General features: G+C 33.8%; 4 protein-coding genes across 4 annotated transcripts; 2 read left to right on the top strand and 2 right to left on the bottom strand.

Annotated features, from left to right (window-relative positions):
- Nucleotides 1-6,136, bottom strand: LOC105347480 (uncharacterized). The gene is made up of 10 exons (XM_011456592.4): nucleotides 5,996-6,136; nucleotides 5,797-5,893; nucleotides 5,565-5,620; nucleotides 3,688-3,898; nucleotides 3,136-3,431; nucleotides 2,860-3,006; nucleotides 2,644-2,746; nucleotides 2,287-2,379; nucleotides 690-835; nucleotides 1-457 (listed from the first exon to the last, which is right to left on the bottom strand). The coding sequence occupies exons 1-10, from the start codon at nucleotides 6,125-6,127 to the stop codon at nucleotides 122-124; spliced, it is 1,617 nt and encodes a 538-aa protein (XP_011454894.4). The 5' UTR covers nucleotides 6,128-6,136; the 3' UTR covers nucleotides 1-121.
- A 210-nt stretch (nucleotides 6,137-6,346) lies between these two features.
- On the top strand, nucleotides 6,347-11,363 carry LOC105347482 (1-acyl-sn-glycerol-3-phosphate acyltransferase epsilon). The gene is made up of 8 exons (XM_011456593.4): nucleotides 6,347-6,631; nucleotides 7,572-7,650; nucleotides 8,126-8,241; nucleotides 8,428-8,514; nucleotides 8,631-8,721; nucleotides 9,746-9,907; nucleotides 10,125-10,248; nucleotides 10,493-11,363. Exons 1-8 carry the CDS (start codon nucleotides 6,416-6,418, stop codon nucleotides 10,719-10,721), a joined length of 1,104 nt encoding a protein of 367 aa, XP_011454895.3. The 5' UTR covers nucleotides 6,347-6,415; the 3' UTR covers nucleotides 10,722-11,363.
- A 1,258-nt stretch (nucleotides 11,364-12,621) lies between these two features.
- LOC105347463 (E3 ubiquitin-protein ligase rnf146) lies at nucleotides 12,622-15,209 on the bottom strand. Its single transcript, XM_011456570.4, has 2 exons — nucleotides 15,036-15,209; nucleotides 12,622-14,568 (listed from the first exon to the last, which is right to left on the bottom strand). Exons 1-2 carry the CDS (start codon nucleotides 15,100-15,102, stop codon nucleotides 13,646-13,648), a joined length of 990 nt encoding a protein of 329 aa, XP_011454872.3. The 5' UTR covers nucleotides 15,103-15,209; the 3' UTR covers nucleotides 12,622-13,645.
- Nucleotides 15,210-15,365: 156 nt separating this feature from the next.
- Nucleotides 15,366-22,785, top strand: LOC105347464 (eukaryotic translation initiation factor 3 subunit E). The gene is made up of 13 exons (XM_011456571.4): nucleotides 15,366-15,521; nucleotides 16,597-16,714; nucleotides 18,656-18,773; nucleotides 18,863-18,905; nucleotides 19,034-19,138; nucleotides 19,509-19,634; nucleotides 19,891-20,015; nucleotides 20,224-20,344; nucleotides 20,930-21,031; nucleotides 21,320-21,429; nucleotides 21,742-21,844; nucleotides 22,039-22,170; nucleotides 22,569-22,785. Exons 1-13 carry the CDS (start codon nucleotides 15,432-15,434, stop codon nucleotides 22,590-22,592), a joined length of 1,317 nt encoding a protein of 438 aa, XP_011454873.1. The 5' UTR covers nucleotides 15,366-15,431; the 3' UTR covers nucleotides 22,593-22,785.
- Nucleotides 22,786-23,462: the final 677 nt, after the last annotated feature.

Raw genomic sequence — 23,462 nt, 5'->3', positions numbered from 1 at the left:
CATATTTGCATATCTTTTATTTTATCTCCCCAGCTGTCTTGTGAGTGAAAGTTAAAAAAAAAATACAGAAATTATATCACTTTAATACAAAATATAACTTAAATTTACTCCCGCAGATTTGTTAATTCAGACTGGATGCACACCGTAGTTCAGCATCCGGTGTGGAAAGGTTTCGAACCAAGTTTGGACTGCCGCACGATCTGGGAGACCATATTGTCTGGTGATTCATGGGAAGGATCCTGCGCCTGTTGTACACACACGGGCCCGGCATCCAAGGACACACCACGAATGCTTCCTCTTCTTTGTGGGGAGAGTAGGCTCGATACACGGTGCGGAAATTCTCAAGCATTTTTTTGGGACGGATGGTATCAGCGTAAAGCTTTTCCCAGTGTTCCAGGGAATGCACAACGCATGCCTTTTGTATGTTGTGATAGAACTCACCCATTGCTTTTCGGGCCTATATGAATGAAAAAAAATACAGTTTCTTTTTAATCTGAAATTTATTAGATTAATTAACACATATAAATACTGACATCACATGATACCAATTGAATCTTTGTACACGAGAATTCCTGATTAGCATACATGACAGATGACTATGCAATTAATGACTTGATAAGAAATATTCTATAAAGTATAAAGTAATAGGGGATATCTTGCTGTCGAGGAAAACAGTAAGTATGGCTGACCTGTTCTCTTATGTTGGGAAGATCATCAATGGTGGGGCGATTTTTGGGGTACTTTATTTTCAAAACAGGGAGAGGGACAAAGACTTGTTCAATCTTTGGAACGGTCCAGCCACAGTGAGAATGGGTCTTCTTCCTACTTCCATTCGCTAAAAGGTAAAAATGTCTAGAATACTAAACGTTCCATATAGATAAAAATCTATTTTCGTGGAAAATTCCTGTTTAGTAAAAAAAAAATAGAATATAGCCAAACTTAATCTGTCGTAAATCTCTTTTCTCCTAATTCATATTAAAACAAGTGAAAGGCTGTCAATGTGACAGCAAACCGGGTTTTCTTTTATGTAAACTGTATCCATAATCCATGTCAACCCTTATCCAGTGAAATGGAGTACCCTACATGTATATGCAACATTTTGCCAAAAAATGACTAAGTTCAAAAGCTAGTATTTTTTTCATCAATTATCGGAAATCAAAATCCTAGCAATATGCACACCTCTGATATATGTACAATTGATCTGCAAAAGAACAACTTCCTATCTTGAGAACTGTAGGAGGAGTTATCCGTATAATGAGGGTACCCTATATGCAATATTTTGCCAAAAAATGACTAAGTTCAAAAGCTGGTATTTTTTCGATAATTTATCAGAAATCAAAATCCTAGCAATATGCACACCTCTGATATATGTACAATTGATCTGCAAAAGAACAACTTCCTATCTTGAGAACTGTAGGAGGAGTTATCCGTACAATGAGGGTACCCTATATGCAATATTTTGCCAAAAAAGGACTAAGTTCAAAAGCTGGTATTTTTTTGATAAATTATCGGAAATCAAAATCCTAGCAATATGCACACCTCTGATATATGTACAATTGATCTGTAAAAGAACAACTTCCTATCTTGAGAACTGTAGGAGGAGTTATCCGTACAATGAGGGTACCCTATATGCAATATTTTGCCAAAAAAGGACTAAGTTCAAAAGCTGGTATTTTTTCGATAAATTATCAGAAATCAAAATCCTAGCAATATGCACACCTCTGATATATGTACAATTGATCTGCAAAAGAACAACTTCCTATCTTGAGAACTGTAGGAGGAGTTATCCGTACAATGAGGGTACCCTATATGCAATATTTTGCCAAAAAAGGACTAAGTTCAAAAGCTGGTATTTTTTTGATAAATTATCGGAAATCAAAATCCTAGCAATATGCACACCTCTGATATATGTACAATTGATCTGTAAAAGAACAACTTCCTATCTTGAGAACTGTAGGAGGAGTTATCCGTACAATGAGGGTTCCCTATATGCAATATTTTGCCAAAAAAATGACTAAGTTCAAAAGATACTATTTTTTTTTTTATAAATTATCGGAAATCAAAATCCTAGCAATATGCACACCTCTGATATATGTACAATTGATCTGCAAAAGAACAACTTCCCATCTTGAAAACTGTAGGAGGAGTTATCCGTAAAATGAGGGTACCCTTTTGGCAGCCGCCCGCCCGCCATTTTCACCATTTTTATAACCGGATTTTTCCGTTGGAAAACCCGGTTAAAAAAAGAATAGAATAGAAAAACAAATAAGAAATCTATTTGCCTACCCTTTGGTTGTTTTTCCACTTTAGCATTTTCAATAGGGGAAGGTCTGATTCCTAGGGCTAGATTTAACTGCTTTGAAGTAATGGCTTTATTCACTGCAAAGAGTTTAAGGCATACGAAATAACGTATTTATATTAAAAATATTTTGAATGGCAATTAAAATATATCATTCTAAAATGTTATTACTATAACATATAGAACATGGAATCATTGATATTTTCCATTAAAAAACAATATAATTTAGTATTAGGTTAATTAAAATGATACGCTATCAAATAACTTCAAAATCATGAAATGTTCTCGCAAAGAAGAACTCCAATTTATCAAATCAACGATAAAAATTATGTAAATGATTTAACCCCGCCCCCTCCTCTTGATCTTGTTGATTAAATCCCCGCCAGGAAGTTTATTAACGATGCTCTCCCGCATTATTCTGGTTGGGAACGATTTTAAAGGTATCTCCTGAAAAATTGAAATTCCTTATGCAACAAGAGTGTTGGAATTTATAGAGACATGTGACTGATAATAGTGAAAATGCTTTAACATCAATATAAAGATTGTTTTATATTTTGTACCTTTTCCGTGCGCACTGAATCGGCATTCACTGGCCCGGGGTGTATTGGTCCGGGGTGCGGGTTCTCTGGTTTAGACCTTGTGGGAAGGACAGCGGAGACAGGGGCCGTATTAAGCTTGTACTTACTGCTGAAGTCCTTGTTCCGATACTGAAAAAGAACCAATTCATAACTCTAAACAAACATTCCAAAAAGCCAATTAAAGAAATTTAAAAATGCAATGGGAAATTAAAGAAAATGAAATAAGATTTTACTTTTCCGAACAATATACATATGTACCTGGCCTGGTCTGTGCATGGTTTTCATGCCAGAAGTCGGAGAGACAAACTGCAGAGGCTTCGCATACGGTGAATCAGTGTTGGCGGACTTTTCCTGCATCTTCTTCATTTGGAGCGCCAGCTGGCGGTCAGTCAGACCTATGAGGCGCAGGCCCGCGGTGTAGTGGCTCAGTACGTGCGGTTGACGCTTGGTGATGTACCGGAAGTCCTCTCCAAGGCTTCTCTTCAAGGAGAACTGGGTAATGGCCGTGAAGAACAATCTTTGGCGACGGGAAAAGGTCCCCTTCCTTTTCTTTTCTGGGTTTTAAGAAATTGAGAACATCTGATTTCAACTGTATTAAATGATGTATCAATTTGCTGTTATACGTACTGTCAAAACAGTGCGCGAACCATTGCTTTCATACTACGTTTATTGCAATACTTCCAATATTGTATTTCTACCGATTTTCACCATAAATATCGGGCTAGGTTTTTGTACATACTGAGAAACTGTACATATCTCTCGGAGATTACACAGAATCGCCGTTTTGAGGCACCATAAATCCATACTTACCATCCCCTCCCAGACCCTCCAGCAGGTCCCCCTGGGTCATGTGGAACAGGAACTCATCGAAGTTAATCTCGCCGTTGCCGTCCTTGTCCAGCTTCTTGAGCGCGGCCTCCACCTCTTCCCGTGTGATCTCGCTGTCCACGCGCCTCAGGCCCTCGTACAGATCGTCCGCATTCAGGGTGCCGGTGTGGGCGGCATCCAGCATGTCAAACAGCTGGGGGTGGGAGCATGATATATGTGTTGTATATCGTATACTTAAGGAGTTGAACAGTGTTATATAAAATATTACAGGAGATGGGCAGTTTATATATTAAATAACATAGGAGATCATCAGATGGACATGCAGTGGTATATAACAAATATCACAGGAGATGGACAGAAATACCGGTATATATCACACAGGAGGAACCTCTGTCATTCAGTCAACTGAAAGGTGACTGAATGGCATAGCTATGACATTCAGTCACCTTTCCAGACATTTAGTTACATTCAGTTGACTGAATGGCAGAGCTTCATTCTGTGTCATGACATACATGTACATAGAAGTGGAGGGCATCGGGAGGGAGGGGGGGGGGGGGGTACTTACTTTAATAGAGGTATAATATGTTAGCTGTAGGTCTGTAGGTCCCTGTCTGAAAAAAAAATCGGATTGGTCGTCCATCCAAATTTTTTCAGACCGGGAGCTACAGACATGTATACACAGAAGAGAGATATTCGAGATGACTTGTTTTGGCAATTGATGTCTGTATTTTTTATTGTGTAATACCTTGCAATCAGTTGTGTGTTTTTAGTTTTAATTAGTGTTACAATACCATAATTATAGTTTAGATACAAGTAACAAGTGTAAACACTTGATGAACTATTCCTTTTTATTAAGAACGTTAATCGATAGCAAACGACACTAACTATTATCGCTGTATTGGATTTCTGCTTCCGTTTTTATTTTATATTTAATGTATTATTTTTGCGCAAAAATTAATTAACTAGACATAAAAAAGACTTGGCAGGAAATTAATTGATAAACAGCGCGACACAGAAAATCCTCAAGATGGGAAGTTATTTAACAGTGTATAATATATAGGGAAAGAGAAAAGCTGTTGGTGAGATAGATTTACGCTAGTGTGAATTTTGTCACGACCTTTCGTAATCTGCCAGGTATGAAACCATAAACAGGAATTCGTCTTTATCTAATTAAAGTTTTTATTGCAGGAAATAGAAATTCCTTAGAAGAAAAGCATATACGTTTATTTAAATCCATGCCCTGAAGACGAAACTGATATCAAAACCAAACGCCGAAAAATTTCAACTACAGAAATTGGCGGTCAGTATAAAAACAAATTTAGATTATTGTAAAATACAAATTGGTATCTTATTTGGTCTAATTGTTATCATATAGCTGTATATATTTTCCTGCTTCAGAAATTAATCAAATTAATTTTGTCTAGTATTTATCATTAGACACAAATTATGCCTTCATGCCATATCTGTATACATGTATATTGTTAAATAATTATATATGTGCAATTGTGCATGACATTATATACTATAATAAATTTTCCTCGGACATTATTTGTTACACTGTGTACTGTTCTGAACCTCATAAACCATCTTTAGTATTGTATGAGAGAATAAACTGAGCTTGAACTTGAACCAAAAGACACAAATAAAAAACGTGGTTTTTTTTTTCTCCAAACTGACCAATTTGACTTGAGCGAGTAACGATAAAAAAGCAAAATATTAATGATAATAATAATAAGAAGAAACCAATATTTTATTTTTTCTTTGTGGTGGAAATGATGTAGACAAGAATCTTTGTAACTTAATTCTATAAACTCTATCGGGATCAACTCTGCCAGACGGAGAAGTTTAAATGTACTTACATCTTTGAAGGCGGACACATTATCATCGGTCAGATCCTCGAACCATTCCGGCAAGTCTACATGAATTAAAAAATACGAGAACAAGTTTTCAAAGGGTGTCCATAATTTATGTATAAATTTAAATATATATTAACGCAAACTCAATACTTCAATTTTCTACACATTGAAAAATCCTATCGCATGATGCATGGGATCAATGATGATAGAAAACACATCTATTATAATATTATACCTCCATTGTAACAGGACATTGTGGAGGGTGCCTGATTCTGAAGGCACCATCGCGAGACACCAACCTGGGTTCCTGACGTCTCATGATCGTCAAAAACCTAAAAAAAAAAAAAAAATATGACAAAAAAATATTCAACAGAACAAATCATGGAATGATAGTACACGATTAAACCATAAAAGTCCTAATAGGGTAAACAAACCGTTTTGCTTTTGGCAGTGTTGGTCAACTTGCGAAGCAAACCGATGGGATCGACATCGTCTACTTTCTCTTTTCTGACTTTTTTGGATTTGGATTTCCTTTTATTAGATCTTACTGGTTGTTCCTTAGCCATGATTATGTTTCTAATCTGTACAGCTATGACGTCATCCTATTATGACGTTCAACTAATTCTATTTTTAATTCCGAACGGCTATAAGTTTACGCAACTATTTCTCAAAAAACTGCAATGATTGTCTATATTTAAAATTTTGATTAATTGATTTGAAATAATCTTAACATAGAACTTTCCTTATATCGTATTTTAAGAATGATTCAGTGTTAAACTTATCTATACGCTTTCATACCGGAAGTAGCACATGTTATAACCCTAAACAAACTCGAAGTTGGATGGGGAAATGCGATGTTGTCAATATTGGTTCATGCACAATCTGTACGATGGCTTTTTCCCGCGGCTGCAATGCTCAGTGCAGCTCCCATACATATCACAGTTTGGACCGCCGTGCGGTTGCTGACATTGCCGTTACCCCGAAGGGTTTATAGAGCTTTGGATGATTCCCTATACTCTACTTACCAAAGATATGTCTTGTTCTTTATGCGTTGTTATACTGGTGCAGAGGTAATTAATTTCTCCAGAAAGGGAAAAAATGTTTAAAAAAAATTTAATAAATGTTTTAAATGACACGGTTTTTTTTAGCTAGTCTATATTTTAGCGGTAGGTTTTGCACGACCTTACAAATGATCAACATTGTCATTCCGCTTATTACATCAGCATGCAACGTATAATTAATTTTTGTTTCAATTCCAAGACATATTCCAGTATTGAATACTCGGCCAGGTGTATATACTTACAGGTTTAACTCGGGGGGGGGGGGGGGGGTTCTTTGCCTTTTGTTTTTTAACAGATTAGGGGGATGTCTACAGGAGACTCAACTACAAACCCCTTAGTTTTCAAAACAATGCTTTACCGACTGAGCTGAAGGGTTAACTCACTAGTTAATGCCAGTAGGGATGTGGCTGATTGAGTCTATATTATATATCTAATATACACAATATTTTTTTTTCCTCTTGTTACTGAGGATGTGTTTCAAATAAATTTTGAATTATACACAGTTAATAGATTTCAATAAAAGCAACAACAAAAAAATAAATAAATAAAAAATTTGAAAAAAAAGATAAATAAACAGCTGATATATTGCAAAAAAATGTTGATTTTTTTTTTTTAGATAGTATTTTTTTAGATAGTATATTAAAGATTTTGTTCTGATGTAATTGATGACATTACATGTACCAATATATGTGATGGAAATTACAATTCACCAATGAGATCCCACATCTTGAGATATTGCTAGACTTGCACTTAAAAATTGCAAACCCTCTTAGTATATTGTCTCTGAATTTGAAAAGTTAAAGATAAATTTAAAACATCTTAACTCTTAAGTTAACTCACTTAGATTGTTAAATATTGATTGTGGGGTTTTTTGTTTGATAATAGATGCACATCTTAAGAGAATTTTATTAAATATTGAATTTAAGTATTTTTCAATTTTACTCTTTAGATATACACTTATGGTGATACAGATGATGCAGCTGATCACAAAGAAAATGCAGTTTTCATCTGCAATCACCAGTCAACCAGTAAGAAATCATGTTGCACATAACATATTTAAGTCTTATATTCTACTACCATTCTTCTACTTAGATTCTCTTTCTAGTTTTCATCAAAGCATCCTCTTAACCATTGTCCAGAGTCTGTCTAAAGCTTCTAAATGTACTACTGACTATTTGATCACATAAAGCATCATATATTTTTTACTTTGAATATGTAACTTGTTACATGATGTCATTTTAAACCTGTTTAATTAATAGATGTCAGTAATGTATTTGCTTTAAAGTTTTATTATGGATATGGATATGGAATTATGGATAACTTTCAATATTATATTCAATTAAATTGTACTAGTAAATGAATATTTTCCTCTATTAAATAAATGCAACAATGACCAGATATGAGAGGATCATAAGCTTTTATTTGGTTTGGATTGTGATCATTCTATTGTAATGTACTGTAGATGCATCATGTACATTAATTTTTTTTTTCTTGTTCACTCAGTGGATTGGGTGGTTGCCAACATGGTTGCCTTACAACACAACTCTCTTGGACATGTTAGATATGTGATAAAAGATGGACTGAAATATTTCCCACTCTATGGGTTTTATTTTAAGCAAGTAAGTTTGTTGGGAATAAACATGAAATAAAATATGTGTACCAGTTTATCACAGAGGTCTGGAGTGATTGTGTTTGAAATACATGAAATTAATTTTTCATTCCATACATACGAGAGTGTCAGACCATTTACAGAGTTTTGATGGTATCTTTGTTGTCCTCCGACATGGTAAATCTTCTATTTTCAGCATGATTGTATATTTGTTAGAAGAGGGAATTTTAGTAAAGAATCCATGGAGAAACAGGTGAAGAGGATAGCGAAGAGAAAGGAACCGGTGAGTTGTGTGTGATTATCAAGCCAGAAACCAGGAAATAATTTGAAATGAGGGTAGTTCTAATATTTTGTGATGTTATTTACATTTGTTTTAATATGTTTTAAATTTGAATCAAGGTATGGATGATAATTTTCCCTGAAGGAACAAGGTTTAACCCAATGAACAAAGAATCCATAAAGAAGTCGAGAACGCTGGCAGAAAAAAAAGGTACACAATGATGATCAGAAATAATGGTTCTGGTCTCACTAAATAAGTGTAAGGATCGATAAGGGATTGATAATCCTTCTATCCTCTGTACAACATTTGTATGTAGCCGTTTCCATTTCCTATAAGCCCTTGTTTCCCCAAACTCCCACAGAGCAAGAAATTGATACTGACAGCCAGCACAGAATAACTTCTAATCAAGACTCCATATTGCAGTTGAACAGTTTACAAATATATGACTTTCTAAGTCAGCTAGCTCTTAAATAGTGTGAAATTTCAACCTCTGAATTTAACACTGATGAAAGCATTGTATTTTGATTAATACTATTTACTTGTAAATAGATTTCACTGTTTTGATTTAATATTTAATACTGGAAAGTACCGGTATATAAATTTTTGGTGTGTTTTTTTTTATCAGATTTTTATAGAACCAGCAAAAAATCAGTGATAGTAGTCATACTGAAAATTATAAGCATTTTTAGATGCATAAATAGTTATGCTGAGATCCATGTCTGATGTATTCTATAAATACAGAGACAGATTGGCATATATACTCTATAAATACAGAGACAGATTGGCATATATACTCTATAAATACAGAGACAGATTGGCATATATACTCTATAAATACAGAGACAGATTGGCATATATACTCTATAAATACAGAGACAGATTGGCATATATACTCTATAAATACAGAGACAGATTGGCATATATACTCTATAAATACAGAGACAGATTGGCATATATACTCTATAAGTGCAGAGACAGATTGGCATATATACTCTATAAATACAGAGACAGATTGGCATACATACTCTGTAAATACAGAGACAGATTGGCATACATACTCTATAAATACAGAGACAGATTGGCATACATACCGGTACTCTGTAAATACAGAGACAGATTGGCATATATACTCTATAAGTGCAGAGACAGATTGGCATACATATTCTACCAGACAAAAGGAACACCATCAGTGAATGTTTGTTATACTCGTTTTCTCATTAATTAATCCTTGCAGGTGTGGTTCCAATGGAGCATGTCCTGCCACCAAAGATGGGAGCAATGCATGTTTGTCTGGAACAGCTGAGGGGTCATGCTACAGTTATCTATGATGTCACGATTGCCTTCAGTAACACCACGGCGGGGTCAGGACAGAGGACAGAGTCCCCCGGGATGCCAGGTAGGATAATATTAGCAAGCTGATTGTTAATATCTCTATAGAGCTGTTTCTTGTAGATTTGTTCAAAAACATATTGGCCTTCAGTGTTATTCTAAATCTTGGGTTTTGTGTTATAAAGTGTAACAAATTTTTTATAGTAAATTGTGCATTAATAATATTTTTATAGCGTGTGATTGTCAGAAAATATATTGTTTCATACTATAAGATTTGTTTTCAGAATTTCTGATGCAAGATTCCCCTGAGATCCATCTGAATGTAGAGAAAATAAAGATAACAGATGTCCCCACTGACGGGGACCAGTTACAGGCCTGGTTAGATCAACAATTCCAGAAGAAAGACAGGTATGGGTTGAGTCTGGCAATACAGCTAGTGATTTATCGTTTTGTAACCCAAAGATAAAAGAAAGAGAGACATAACATACTAAAAAAGCGGTAATAGTCTTTATTGATGGAAATACCGGTCTCTTTGTGAGTGTGAAGGCCAGTAGGGGTATTATTGGGTGTAAAAATTATTTTGTTTTCATTCTTACAATGCAGATCGGCTTGCATACCGATATTTTAATAAATGTCATATTGAATTTATCAGATTGCTGTCTCATTTCTACTCTTTGGACAAAGACAAAGCTGGCAAGTTTCCAGGAAAGAAGAATCATCTGCAGATCACCCTTGCACAGACTGTGCCAGCAGCCATCTTTTATAATGGCTGCCTGTGCTTGATGCTGACAACTCCCGCGACTCGTTCATTATACTGGAAAATCTCCCTGTTTGGAACTGTGTTAGGATGTGTCTGGATGTCATTCAGATCCCAAGCATAGACTTTGTCGAGTGTGTGTAAAAGCAGATGTGTGATATTTACTTTTTCCTGATTAACTCCCATCGATTTGCTACAAGTTTTATTTGGAATGAATGTGTTTTTTAAAGTATGATTTTATACAAAGTATATTCGTCATAACGTTTGCTGGAAACTTGAAGATACTTTTTTTCTTAATATGATCAGCAACTTACAAAATATATTGCAACTGCTTGTGTTCAGTTTAAGTGATCTTAAGGTTTATTTTGGAAATTTGAAGAAATTTTATTCTACTACCTCTTTCTTCACTATGATCTGTTTTTGGCCTTGTTATAAATCTGTAACATCTTCCAGACATTTGGACTGCTTCTTTTGTGTTTTGCTGTGTTTGCCTGCGCTAGATTTACACCATTTGCATTTTTATTCTGTGAAACAGACTAACAGTACATGTATTTGTTATGTATTTTTATATCCGTCTGGTTAGGATTCATACCTGCAGCTTTTGATTTAAAATAGGCTTTAATTTTGTATCAGATACATTTAGTGAATACATAGAAATGAAAGTAGTAATTTGATTATCACTTACTGTGATAACCAGTAAAAGATTTGCTATGTATGTTTTTTCTTTGTATGGAGTTTACAAAAGATAAAGATCTTGTTTAATTCATATGTATGAGTTGTCGTTTTTCAGTAATATCTTCAACTATGCAAATTTTTGTTCTTTGAAAGCCAAACTATATGGCTACAATGTGTGTCACAAACACTTCTCCCAGGTTCATGCTGGTATGTATGCGATATGAGATGAAGCATTATTACTGAAGGTATTCATTCTAAACCTATACCTTGTATTCAAAAGGCATTCATTCAAAACCTATACATTGTATTCTGGGTAATATCTTGACCTTTACTTTGCAAATTCTGTTCATGTCTCTTTCACTTTGCAATTTAAAATAATATGGGAAAAAATTATCTTATGCGCACCACATATAATCTTGCGTGCATAACATATTATCTCGCTGACATGACATATTATCTTATATATATACGACATATATCTCATGGGCATGACATCATCTCATGTTCATGACTTATTAATTATCTACGGTAGTATACACAGCATATTATCTCGCACACACAACATATTATCTTGTGTGCACAATATATTATCTCATGTGCAAAACATGATCAAATGACATTTAGAAAATAAATGTTATAAGTACCGGTATACCAAATTACAGTTATTTAAAAGTTTTAATTTCTCCTTGTTTATAAGTACATTTTGCGCTTAGTTATAGTTAAAAGAAATTAAGAAGAAATTGTAGTGACTTCTGATAAGGAATTTTTCTCCATTTCAAATGAGTATCGTAAATACCTAATGTTACACGGAATGAAACAAGTCAATTCATATGCTTTAAAATCCAGTTAAAAGTATTTCATAATGATCTCTTTCCTTCTACATATACATACTTCATTGATATTTGACAAAGTATTTGATAATATCACAATCATAAGTTGTGCACACAAGATATGCTCTTTGCATGGGATGTGTTGTGCGCACAAGATAATATATTGTGCTAATGAGACAATAATGGTATGTTGTGGGAATGAGAGAAAATTGTGCATATGAGATAGTACAGTAAAACCTTGGTATCTTTAAAAAGATGAGATTGGGACTTACAAATCACATATCCACATGATATTGATATTCTAGATACCGAAGTTCAACTGTATGTCCTGCACACAAGATATTAATGTTGTGCAAGAGATATTATGTCATGCACAAAAGATAATACTGTAGGTTGTGCAAAGGGCAACTGAAATAAATTCTTGCACACAAAATGAATAAGGAATAAATTTGTTTTTTTATGCATGAAGAACAAAGAGAAATCGAGGGATGGAACTGAAAGAAAAGGAAAACACTCAAAGAAATTAAACAAGCACTTTTTTAATCACTTGAACTTTGTATCACACACAGAGAAATAGCTCATGTATACATATCCTCTACATAAATAATGCATTTCATGCCAATAAACCCAACTACACAGCTTTTGTAAATAAAATATTCTAAGGGAAAATAAACATTTGAACAAATAAACATAATAAAATCTGCACTATATGACACACTGATATTACAACAGTGGTGTGAACATGTATTTTCTTATATGAAGATAAATTTTGTCTGATACAGAAAACAACACTGAATATTGGGGTCACAAAAGTACAAAAACTAATTTTAAGAAGCACTTTTGTTTCCATTCATTTTTAAAAAATAAACACCTGGAATTGAATAAGAATTGTACAGTTAAAAGAAATTCTGATATAATTTTTTTTAAAAATGCCCCTGTAATTAATGGTACTGGTGACTTAAACAATTGCAGATGCAATATATATGTACACAATTTCAGCTAAACAAAACTAAAACAAGAGCTCTAGCTGCATGCAGGTGTAGGAACAGAAAATAACAATAAATTAATGGTATATGTTTTGCACATCTCATGTCAATATAAATAGGTGTAACAATACTGAGACATGAAATTCGGTACAAATAAATATGCCCTAATAAACCATGATTTACAAAACTATTAAAAAAATTTGTTTTAATCTAGGAAAATCAAATCAAAGAGATTTCCAATGCTAATGATGGAATGGTAAACTAAAGAAATAAATCTACAAAATATCTAAAGAACTTCTCTATATGCTACTGTATAATACATGTACCAACAAAACACTGTGACTGATAAGGCTTCTTATAGATCAACATAAAGATCAATATTTTGTCTACAAAGTATTTTCTATTGCAACTATTTAGTGAACCACAGTCTACAAAATGAATAATACAGGTAATTAATTTTCCCCGAAAACGAGAAAATATTACCTTTTTGTTTTTCCTATTATGGCAAAGTTTACAATATATATCTTCCACTAACTCACAACATGAATTCTAAGGTTTCACACAATATCTTCATCACTGGAATCAGAATCACTGTACTGTTCATTCTGATCGCTCCTATTACTCCTTGGGTTTGTTGGACGGACTGTGTCATGACTCCGGGTTCTAGACGACGGAGGGCTATTTTCATTACTTCCTGTTGGGACATGCCTCACCATTGCCACATCATTCGTGTCAGAGTCATCACTTTGCAGGTTAAGATTTTGTAGCTGACTGGTGAGATCTTGTTGGGAGGACTGAACACTGCTGGGTGGACTGTCTACAGGAGTATTAGGGGTCTGTGGGGTGTTACTGGGGGTGCGGGGCACAGAGGGCTGACCATGAGAAATGCGGGGTTGACGATTTTGAGTCAAAGTTCTGGATGTTTGATTTTGGTTAGGATTACCAGGATTGGTTTGATGAGACTGCTCGTTGCCATCTCCGACAGGTCTACCATGGGAGGGGGAGGCAGACTTTGAATATTTCAATCCTGCGACACCCTTAACCCCAGGAATAGATACAAGATCGCGACGAATTTTCCTTTTCCTTGATCTGTCATTGCGTCTCACCTGTACCATATTCTCAAAGTCAATTATGTAAAGGAATCCTGCAATTAAGATTTCAAAAACCTTTTCTCCATTTTTGTGTTTGGATTCCAATTCTTGACTTGTTCTATCATCATATTGCCACCAACCATTTCCACCTTGATAAAACCACTGGTACTGATTGTCATATTTTTTGGTCTGTTCTAAATCTTCATACCGTAACAGTGTTGGATTATCAAAGAATTCTGACTCTATATCCTGACGACACAAAGCACATCTCTTGCTTCGGTGAGCAGCTCCTTTGACACAAAGGAAGCAGAAAATGTGTTTACAGGGCAACTGGACAGGATGGATACAAGGTTGAAGACAAACAGCACATTCCACAGGGCAAACTGGTTCTAAAATGTAATAACACAATTTTGATCTTCCAATAAACAAAATTAATGTTGTATATAACTGGAGGCCTGTTCAACAGAGCAAGTGAATAGGGAATTTTGGCAAGCGCTCGCTCTGTTGAACACGCCTTTTAATCAATCGGACATTATTTTACACAGAACTTTTACAACTTTTTAAATGGATTATTTTGTTGTTTACATGACATTAAATATGCACTAGGCCTACAATTTAGTATCATGTTTACATGAACAATGATTAAAATTTGTTTTTTAAAAGGGTGGTCAGTACTTATAGAAATCAAATCTAATGAGCTTAACTTATATTAAATGCATTTGTTAATTTACCTTACTATATAATATTAACTGAACGTGATAAAACAATTGAAAAACATATTGATCGGAGTATATGAAAACTACTGAATACACAAATACTGAAAACAGATTCAATTCCCATATTGATTATTGTTTACCTTCTTTTGAACCACATTTCTCATGTAATTGCACCCTATTCTCAACTTCGATCTCTGTATCCTCCATTATAAATACAAAGTCAGTGCCGTCAAATACCCGCCATTCTTGTTCTTGTTACTTCTGCATTTTTCTGAAGAAATGTAGTTTTGACCATGACCTTCGTTGGAGAATGTAAATTTTATAGATAAGTCGTACATCTATAACAATGTCTTTGTGCAAAAAATTGTTGTTGTTGTATTTTTCGGTTTTTCATTTTGAAACATCAATAGACAATAGACTATAAAATATTTCTGTGAATTCTTATTAAGAATTTTATTGAAATTAAAACATTTTTCCGAATCCGGATCATTTGTATCCACGGAAATTTTTTCTCCTTTATCTTCCTTTCAGGCAAGATGGCGGAATTCGACTTGACCACGCGTATGGGCCAATACTTAGATCGGCACTTAGTTTTTCCTTTATTAGAATTTTTATCTGTTAAAGAGGTAACTATAGCTTTCGTTACGTAGATAATGTTTGAATATATACCAGTGGATTTAAATAATATTGAAATCAGATTGCCGGTGTTACAACATATGACACCCAAATTCACAGTACCGGTACTTGTTATTATGAACCAGAGTGTATAAAATTAAGCAATGGGTACAAATCAAACCAAGACCTCGTCATATCGAAACTTAACGGAAAAGTCAAATAGAACCTTGATTACTTCAACCACAGGCACCTGAATTTTTATCAATCAGTCGCTCAATAAGCCAAATATAAAAAAAATTATACCCCATACTATATATATAGTAGCAATTAGTAGGGGTAGAATTTTTCGATATTTGACTTATTAAGCGTCTGATTGATAAAAATTCAGGTGCATGGGCATCGACACTTAATACAATTTATTGTTGGCCACTTTCTTGGTGGGTTCTCTGTTGTTATTAGCGGCTCCCCACATCTTAAACTAGATACCTATGACTCCAAATTCTCAATATTTCAATCTTTACAAGGTACATGTAAATTTCAGATCAATTATGTTTGCTGCAAGAAAAAGTGGGGGGGGGGGGAGCCTAACCCTCTATTGTGCTAGGGCTAAACCCCCCCCCCCCCCACATCACAGGACAGTCCTTTAATTTGTTTTACGGTGAATTACTTGAAATTGAAATCTTGGATTGTTTTTAAACGCGTTTAGGGGCGATATATATCTGTACATCTAAAAGATTCAATCAGTTAGAGATCGAGTTGTCTTTGTCAAACAAAATATGGCCAATATGACGCTCATGAGCTGGAAGAAAATTTATAAGCTGATACTGTATGGTGGTTTCCTATTATTAAACAAGAGGAAGTACTGGGTACAACTCGCTTTTATTTTTGGATTTGAATGAGGCAGGAGGCAATTCCAAACAAACAAACATTTTATTTTGCCCAGTCTTATCTCAGTCACTGAAATGATCAAAGTACCTAATGTACTTGTAATGCCCCACCTTTGGCTCTCCTCTTAATCATAGAATCTTTTTACAGATTTTTTTTCTGTTGGTAATTTTTTTTCATTATTCATACATTGTTTTTTAGCTCTATGATGAGAAAGAAATGTTAAAAGGCAAACTAGATTTGCTTAGCAACACTAATATGGTTGACTTTGCTATGGATGTTCATAAAAATCTGTATCCAGATCAAGATGTTCCAAACAGTAAGTACTCATTTTTATCTTAAGATGTTATATAGCAGGTTTTAATTCTACATAACAACTATAATTCATTGCCATGAAAGTATTGTTGTATAAGTTAACTTTTTATCCTGATGCATATGCCTTTACTTTTTGCAAAGGAGGAAAAACATCCCTACTGTGTGTATATGGGTGACATGTAATGTGTACATACCTGTTAACCTTTCAAAGCTGCTATGTGGGAGAATCTCCCCCTTACCAACTTGGCTAAGGGGGAGATTTTGCGTAAACGTGAAATACAAATATATATTAAAAATACTGTTAGATACCTTATTTTACCATTGTAATTAATGCATTTGCAATTATTTTAAATTTTATTATTTCTATGACTACCAGTGTGCAATTACAACTTGTGTTGCTGTACATGTTCAGAAAACTATTACATGTATTTTGTTTGCATGTTACAATACAAGAAGTCAATAGTGCTACTTTTTATATTAAGTCTTCTTATTGTTCAGTATTGAACCATCACTGCATGCTGACATCTAGGGTAAACACAGAAAATTTATTTTACGCATTTTGAATTTGCAGTTAAGAAAATACCAGTAAATAATATTCATTAAAATTATTTTTTTGCCTTATACCGGGTATATAGGATAGATTTTTAATTTACAAAACATGTATTTCTCCAGTATCATTTAAAAATGATCTCTGCTGTAATATCCATACGACCCTGTAATTCATAGTACCGGTACTATAAAGTTTAAAAACTCTTGTGAAACGCTTTTTTATCGGTAGCTTGTATAAACACTCAGTGTTCCAAACTTACTTTGATTTTTACCGACAGTGCTGGCCAGACAGAATTAGTCACGACTCACTGCACGTGGCTTGGGTGCTTTACCTGTGCACCTGTTAAGTGACACCACTGGCTGTGTATTGTTTTCTTTGGTGTTACAGAGTAAAATCAAGATGTTTTAAGCTTTCACTATTTTTTTATAAGGCCTATATATATGCATAACTAAATACGTAACTGATTTAAGTCAAAACCGGAAGTAATCGTAAAAAGTAAACTGGACTATAACATGTCATACTATTATCACGGTAGACAGTACTTGGATGGATTTTGATATATTCAAGCTACACCGCAGCTTTTTTAGCCCAAAATCAGAGAAAAACCCACAGTGGTTGTTGAAATTTGCATGTAATGATTCAGAATTTGGGGGGGAGACAAATACGATAGCGGGAGAAATTTGTCTCCCGCGTGGGAGATAGGTTGGATGCGGGAGATCTTAGATTTTTAGGCCGTTTTGCGGGAGTCTCCCGCGCAATGCGGAAGGGTTAACAGGTATGTGTGTATGTTAGTGTTTAAAAGCCTGTGAGCAAGATTAGCAATGTAACACATTTATAGAATGAGTCAACATTATGGTACAGAACATTATTCAAGGATATACTGAAATTCACAGTTTATGTTTTGGTTCATCTTTTTTATCTTATACCTCTATGTTCTAAAGTTCTAATTAAAAATTGATTTAGTTCATTTAACAATGTACAAAATAAAATGGACATTTAAGGTGGTATGGGACATCTGTCGATATTAATGTGGATTAAAGTACATTATAATTGAAATACTTTCAACGGTTTAGAATTTTCAAATTTACAATATCTAACCAAAAAATAGCTTTTAAAAAATATTTTGAGAGGTAAAAGTTGTAAAACCCACAGTGGGATTCGAAATCATGACTTACAGATTCGTAGTAAACCCTCTAACTCACTGCGCTACGCTGTTAGATGACAATATTGGGAAAGAAACTACTTATATAACTGCACTTAATTTTATTGTTTATTTCGATAAACAATACATCACAACATGGAAGTGTCCCATACCACCTTAATATTCAATATAGGGACAAGCAAGTGAAAATCAAATTTTAAACCAGTGTTGTTTTTTTTTATTATTATTTTAAGGTCTTAAAGGCAAAAGACAAGATGTTGTGGCACAATTGAAAAGTTTACAGGCAGAAACTGAACTGATAACCAAAATCTTTGAAGATCCAGAAGTCGTTCGGCAAATGCAGAGTTCAAGGTACACAGGTTAACATCAAGGATATCGTAATTTATTTGGTTTATGTTTTTAGTACCAGGTTAATTAATTTGATTCATGTTTTTTTTTAGAGATGGCAGGCAGTTGTATGAGTTTTTAAACAAGGAACATGGAGTAAGTATATTTTCTATATTCAGTATTAGTATTTACTTAGTTACTGGTACATGTATCTGAACATTATGATAATCATAATGTTCTTTTATCACCTGCACATAAATTGTTAACCTTATTTATACCTTTAGTTTGAAGCCAGTATGGTGGACACCCTGTACACCTATGCCAAGTTTCAGTATGAGTGTGGAAACTATTCAGGAGCAGCGGAATACCTGTACTTTGTCAGAGTTCTGGTCAGTAAAACTAAACAACGGGAAGAAATACAGAAACTGATTGCATGAAGAATTTGATCATGAAAATAAAACGTTGTTAGCCAGTTTATTGTTTAAACCAAGCAGACATGCTTATCAAGCCTGTGCTCGAATTTATTTCTTAAAGTTTGATTGTTGTGTTTCATGCTGACTATCATTAGTTGTGTTTGCTCAAAGCATTGGTTTTTTTGGGGTTCCTCAACTGTTTACATTTGAACAATAAAATTTATACCAGTATTAAATCAAAATCTAATCTATAAATCTCACATAAACAGTAATTTGAATATGAGTAAGTAGTCATATTTTACACAAGTGGTATACAGCTGATGAACATTGGTTTCTCTTCTGTCAGCTGCCATCCACAGACAGTCACTTCCTGGATGCCATGTGGGGTAAACTGGCCTCAGAAATCCTGATGCAGAATTGGGAGACAGCCCTGGATGATCTGCAGAAACTGAAAGACATTATTGACAGCAATGTAAGTCCAGTCAATCAGCTGCCATCACATGTTGGGAGTTTTTAATTTTTATTACCTACAATATATACCATAGATAGTTACTGTGTTTAGATAGTCTCAAAAACCATCTATCTGAGTTTTATGTTTACAATCAATGTTAAAATTAAAAATTAAATCATTAAAATCAATGTTACTATGATATGTGTTCATTATTATTATGTGTTAATAAACCCATTGTTTTGTCTCAAATTTCTGAGTGTGCATTTCTTGATTGTAGCCCTTTGGATCAGCTCTGCAAAACCTACAACAGAGAACCTGGCTAATTCATTGGAGTTTGTTTGTCTTCTTCAATCACCCTAAAGGCCGAGATCTGATCATAGACATGTTTATATACCAGCCTTTGTAAGTAGACCATTAGTAAGATTAAAACGTAAGAAAATCACAAAATGTTAATGTATAGTTCCCAGTAAATGGATGTGTTTATCTCTCTTTTAAAATGTTTCTGGTTTGTTTTTGGGTCTTTTTTTTTTAGTAAGAAATTATGGTACATGTAGCTTCCGCATTTCATTTTAAATTTGCTAAGTGTAATTCTGAAGTAAATTTGCCCCAGGTATCTGAATGCAATCCAGACAACCTGCTCCCATATCTTGAGATACCTGACCACAGCCGTCATAACCAACAAGAGTCGACGACGGACCGTCATGAAGGACCTGGTCAAGGTCATCCAACAGGTATACACGATACAAATAAAGATAATGATATAAAACTTTGGATTGATACAGAGATCAATTAACAAAAAAGAATGTTTGCTTAGTATGTAAGTGTATATCAAGAATTGATCATTCCTCTGCGTTCCATTTGCAGCTGCAACAGCTGTTCAGTTCAGTTTTCCTGAACTACCCAGATTTAAAAAAAAAGGTCATAAATTTTGTTTCTGTTTTTCCAGTTTGTATGCATATCATTATCACACAGAAATGAATTTGATAGCTACAGTACCAAGCTTATAGGAATATAATCTTAGCTTTATTAAATTATAAAATAGATTTAGTGAAGGCCTTCACCGTTTCAACCTGGTTTATATTCATAATAAAGTAGCTACTTGTTACTTCAAATCATCATGATATAGGAAATAATTAGGTTATGCATGTAATAATGTTTAAGAAAAATACTGGAACTGTAAGATAATTACCGGTAAAGTGACATATGATAAGCTTGAAGCTTTAAGTTGGTCTTTCATTCAAAATGAAAAAAAAATCTTTCAGTAGATGAAAAAAAGAGTAGCTTCCCTTACATTGCTTTTCAATTTGTTGATGCAGGAGAGTTACAAATACAAAGACCCTATAACAGAGTTTGTGGAGTGTCTTTATGTCAACTTTGACTTTGATGGAGCTCAGCAGAAATTAAGAGAATGTGAAGAGGTAAGTTTTTAATAGTCAATTAAACTTTTCTTTTTCATAGACTACGGATATTGACTGTATTCATTGCAATGTAAAAGAAAAAATTATCAAAGAAATTGATATAAAACAAATTTCTCTGACATTAATATAAGGAAAAATTCATAAAAATAAAATGCAAAGGTAAAAGCAGGGATTTCTCCATTAAAATGGCTAAATTTTAATTTTATTTTTAATTCAAGAAAAAATGTACCCTAAATAAGATTGATTTTTATCCAGAATAGACATTTATCATGCAATCCTGTTATGTAGGTGTTGGTGAATGATTTCTTTTTGGTGGCGTGTTTGGATGACTTCATTGAGAATGCTAGACTGCTGATCTTTGAGACATTCTGTAGGATTCATGAGTGTATCAGCATCAAGTAAGTGTTATTGGGAGTGCTATCTGATAAGCAAAATTCTTATCTGTTAAAAAGAGCATATTCTAACCCAATAGTAACCCACTCAGATATTCCAAAATTGCAGTTCAAATTATTAATGCTATACAAAATATCTGAAGCTATGTAATTTTGGAGGAGGAATTTATCAATCTGTTCCATATTGAGACTCTTCTGATAGAGAATAAAAATTGGAATCCAGAGAGGGCGTGATTTGCAATATTGCTGTCTGTAAGTAAATTGTGCCATTGACCTTCTTTTTAGACACAAATTTACAAATGTTGTTGTATATTACAGTATGCTGGCTGAGAAACTCAATATGACAGAAGAGGATGCCGAGAGATGGATCGTTAATCTAATCCGTAATGCTCGTCTGGATGCCAAGATTGACTCAAAACTTGTATGTTATTAAGCCTATTCTTTTTCATCAGTTTTCAAGCTACATTTAACCTTTTTAATTAAATTTATTTATTTTTTTTTTTACAAATGAACAGCTTATTTTTGTCTGTTTCTCCATTTTATGTGTATATCTGCTGTCAAAGATAATTTGAATTATTTAATTTAGTATTTTGATGTCCATTTAATGTTTCATAGGGTCATGTAGTCATGGGAGCCCAGGCTGTATCCCCATACCAGCAGGTGATTGAGAAAACAAAGGGCCTGGCATTTAGATCACAGATGCTTGCCATGAATATTGAGAAGAAACTTGGAATCAAGACAGGAGATGTGAGTCTTGTGTATTTAGATACTACACTTTCAAGGGATTTAACTCTTGTAACTCAATTTTTTAATTAACTAAATGGTAAGCTGAAGAGCCAGTTTGGAAATGGTCCGTTTGAGTCAATCAGCATTTTTCACTATGGACCATCATTAGTCTACTTGTTTTGATGATAAACTAGAAAGATACATCATACATAAAGTCCACAGTCTATTAATATAGCCCTAGATATAAGAAAAGTCTGAAATATTAATTGAATAGTGTGTTGCACATTACCTATTAATCTTTTCAAAAATTCAAAAAGGGTTTTAGTTGACAGCAAAATTTATTATATTTAAGAATTGTGAATCTTTTTTTAACAGAGGTTTGAAAAAAGTTTAAAACATTCAATCTATGTGTTTTACAGCTACCACAGTGGGGTCAGGAGTAGTTGTATCAACCATTTCCATTTCTGTCGAATTTGCCGCCATCCTGTCGTGAAATATTACAGAGTGCTAATTATTGTGTGCCTCCAAGGAAGCAGCAATGACAATTAGGGTCGAATACAATAGACTGTTTATTAACTTATTACAAAATATGACTTGGAAAATCAAACGGAAAAAATAAAACATCAAATTAATGTATTTATAGTCTTTGGGTTTTTCTTCTTCTTTCTTTTTTAATACATAGTCTCAAATCCCGAAAACAATCCAGCTGGTTAAAGAACAGATCTAAGTTACTGATGTCATTGGTGTTACAACTATGGTATTCATATCATACTGTGTGATTTGAATTGATTAGAAACATTTTTATTGTACATATAGAAAATACATATATAAATGGTTAGGATATATTATACTGTATAAATAATCTCCCTGAAATTCTGTTCATAAGTAGAACCAAACTTTCGCGCCATAAATGGAAATAAAGAAAATGCCTTTGCCTTTAAAGCAATATGAGCTACAATTTTCATGTTGAAATTTTTTTTGAAGAAAATGTTTTTTTCTACTAAAATGACAAAAAATATGGTTTTTAAATTTCTGATAGCTCTGTTTTTGTGGGAAAAGCCATTAAGAAGCCTTAATTGGAGCAAAATTGAATTATTGTCGTCCTGTACAAAAATTGATCTGCTATATATTTCTTATAAGTGAAATCTTTCTCCTGACAAAAATTAATGATTTTTTCAAATCTTATTTATCATAAAAATTTAAGTTACAGGCAGACTTATCATACTAGCAGGTTTTTGCAGCAAAATAAAATTCTAAAAAATACAACTCATATTGCTTTAAAATAATGTGAAGCTAGCATAGTATTCAATCCC

This window comes from Magallana gigas, chromosome 7 (genome assembly GCF_963853765.1).
Source record: "Magallana gigas chromosome 7, xbMagGiga1.1, whole genome shotgun sequence".
In the NCBI taxonomy this organism is placed as follows: Eukaryota; Metazoa; Mollusca; class Bivalvia; order Ostreida; family Ostreidae; genus Magallana; species Magallana gigas.
The sequence above is the reverse complement of the archived record's forward strand: the minus strand, read 5'-3'. Positions and strand labels throughout refer to the sequence as shown.